The sequence below is a fragment of the Trichogramma pretiosum genome, unplaced genomic scaffold (assembly GCF_000599845.2).
Source record: "Trichogramma pretiosum strain Unisexual culture from Peru unplaced genomic scaffold, Tpre_2.0 scaffold39, whole genome shotgun sequence".
In the NCBI taxonomy this organism is placed as follows: Eukaryota; Metazoa; Arthropoda; class Insecta; order Hymenoptera; family Trichogrammatidae; genus Trichogramma; species Trichogramma pretiosum.
Window position 1 is genome coordinate 1,401,664 of NW_019640828.1, and position 2,738 is coordinate 1,404,401.

The following is a 2,738-nucleotide window of genomic DNA, read 5'->3' on the forward strand; positions in this document are numbered from 1 at the left end:
ACTCATATGCCAACGGCAACAGTCCCATTGACTAATTTACATTTATTTCCTCTAGCAATGGATTCAGATTTCTTTTTTCTCATGTGTATACGTATCTCCGCGTGTAGCGCTCAGGTACGTATTCGCAAATCGTGCGCCTGAATGAACGAGATATTCGGGCGCGCCTGTACACGCTTCACGCGTACATCACTGCCAACGGCCGGTCTAGGAAAGGAGGGGAAAATAATCCCCGCAACAAGCTGCAACAACAATCGAGGGGTCTCCCTGCTCTTGTATCAGAAGTGTGCGTTTAGTCGGCAACGAAGAGCAAATGTGCTCGGTGTACACGAGTGTTAGTCGAGTTAAACAGTGTTTCCATAAAAAAGGAGTAGATATACGCGGTCTCAGCTGTACACGAGGTGTCGAAACTTGGTTATTTTCGCAAAGATATCTTAAAAATTTGCAGTAATTATACGCATCTACACGTTATCTGTTTACAAAAAAATGCGTGGCGTGAATACTTTTTTTCTCGGTATAATTCAGTGATGGATTCAATGGAAAGCAGAGAGGATACAGTCGCAGGTACACATTTTTTAATTCATGCTTTCATAATTTTTTATACGAGTGCATCAAACTTGATTATTCTTCAGGGTAAAACAAGAGCTAAACGATACTTGGCCGGGTAAAACTGATACTGAAACTACTGCCCAATTTTCATTTCATGACTACAGGACAACTTAGATACAAAAATATTTATCGATTTTAAGTGCAAGGATGTCAAACCTAAATAACACGATGAATCTGAAAAAGTGAAAAGTAATTTAAGCTGAAAAATTTTTTGCTGTGAGTTCAATGATTTAAATTATTTTCTATTTATCTGTAATTTTAAACTAATATACAATTTCTATTTCAGACAAAAAACATTCCATATCGACAACCATCTACAAATCTGATCATTGACTTGTCTGCCTACTTTATGTGAAAATAAAGTATCAAATTCGGACAAATTATTTCAATGAAAATAAGCTGATAATTTTGATAAAAAGAGTTTCTATTATAATCACTCTTATCCTAAAAAATATTCTCGAATATTTTCAATAATTAATCAAATTAAATTATTTCATTAGGAGTAAAATTTGTAAAGAAGTGAATCTTTGAAAGCACATATTAATATTATACTTAAAAAGATGAGGAAGCACGAATGTAAATTTTGTCACAACTTCTTCGCGTACAAAAGCTATCTCGAACGTCACATGAATGCGGTACACTTTCGATGCAAACCATTCAAATGTGACCAATGTACAACGGCATTCTTCTTCGAGAAGGATCTCAAAAGACACAAACTCTCGGTGCACGAGGGCAAAAAACCCTTCGAGTGCGGGATCTGCGGAAAATCGTTCGGACTGAAGTGCACCCTTCAACATCACGTCAGAGTCGTGCACGGTCGGAGCGAGCACTGCGAATGCCACGTGTGTCACAAGAAATTCGCCCGCAAGGAGAACCTTCGGTCTCACATAAAATCGAAACACAGCAAGAGCGAAGGCAAAGCTCTCGAGTGCAAAATTTGCCACAAGACGTACAGTCATCGAGAAATCCTCAGATGCCACATAGTGCAAGTACACGATTGCACCAAGTTCTACGAGTGTAACGTTTGTAGCGAATCCTTCGCGACCAAGGGTGAACTCAATAAGCACACGATCGAGGTGCACGAGGGTACGAATTCTTTCGATTGCGAAATTTGCCACGAATCGTTTGGTGACAAAAACGGCCTCTTCAAGCACTCGAGCTCGGTCCACGATCTGACGAAATACTTCGAGTGCGACCTTTGCCAGAGGATATTTTCGTTCAAGAGTAGCCTCAATAAGCACATCAATTTCCGTCACAATCCCGAAATATCTTTCGAATGCGACCATTGTCATAAATTGTTCGGCGACAAGAGTAATCTCAGTAGACACGTACAAAGCGTACACAGCGAAAGCAAAGCCTTCCAGTGCGAGATTTGCGAGAAATCGTTCTCGGAGAAGGGTAATCTCGTCAAACACATGAGCGGCGTGCACGCGCGCAGAAAGCCCTTCCAATGCGAGATCTGTTCCAAATCGTTCGCGCAAAAAATTCACTACCAAGTTCACGTCGACAGTGTGCACGATCGCAGCAAACCCTTCCAGTGCGACACCTGCATAAGATCGTTCGCGAACAAGAAGGAACTCGTTAAGCACATGAATTCGGAACACAATCAGCTAAAACCCTTCGAATGCGAGACTTGCCACAAATCATTCGCGCGAAAGCAATTCCTCAAGAAACACGTAGAGGTGATGCACGCCGGTGGCCCACGCGTCGATTGTGACAAATGTGACAAATCGTTTGCGTGCAAAAGTTACCTGTTAAAACACGTAAAGACGTGTCATAAAAAACCCTAAGAATGCATTGTCTCTTGCCATATCGACCACGTAAATGTAGATAATAAATTATTATTATTAATAATATCAATGTAATATTAAATAAAAGTAAAAGTAAATAAAAATCTCAATGAAATTGTTTAATTCCTATAACCTGCAATAAAACATCATTTTCACTAAAATTTATTGCTAAAAAATGTTTATTAAAAAAAGTTTATTATTGACAGGGGCGGATTATTTATTATGTGCCTCTCGAAGCTCGGAAAATTAAAATCGATGCATTAAAATAAGATTATAAATAAGTAGAATAAAATTCTCAGGAAGAGAATTTATTAATCAGGAGAGCTTCTAATCATTTTAAGA

At 39.1% G+C, this 2,738-nt stretch overlaps 1 protein-coding gene across 1 annotated transcript; it reads left to right on the forward strand.

Moving 5' to 3' along the window:
* The first annotated feature begins 312 nt into the window (after window positions 1-312).
* On the forward strand, window positions 313-2,416 carry LOC106659529 (zinc finger protein OZF). The gene is made up of 3 exons (XM_014382115.2): window positions 313-561; window positions 630-822; window positions 893-2,416. The coding sequence occupies exon 3, from the start codon at window positions 1,167-1,169 to the stop codon at window positions 2,394-2,396; it is 1,230 nt and encodes a 409-aa protein (XP_014237601.1). The 5' UTR covers window positions 313-561; window positions 630-822; window positions 893-1,166; the 3' UTR covers window positions 2,397-2,416.
* Window positions 2,417-2,738: the final 322 nt, after the last annotated feature.

Coding starts and splice junctions, on each gene's coding strand:
- LOC106659529 (XM_014382115.2), top strand. CDS start 1,167: ATGAGGAAGCACGAATGTAAATTTTGTCACAACTTCTTCGCGTACAAA.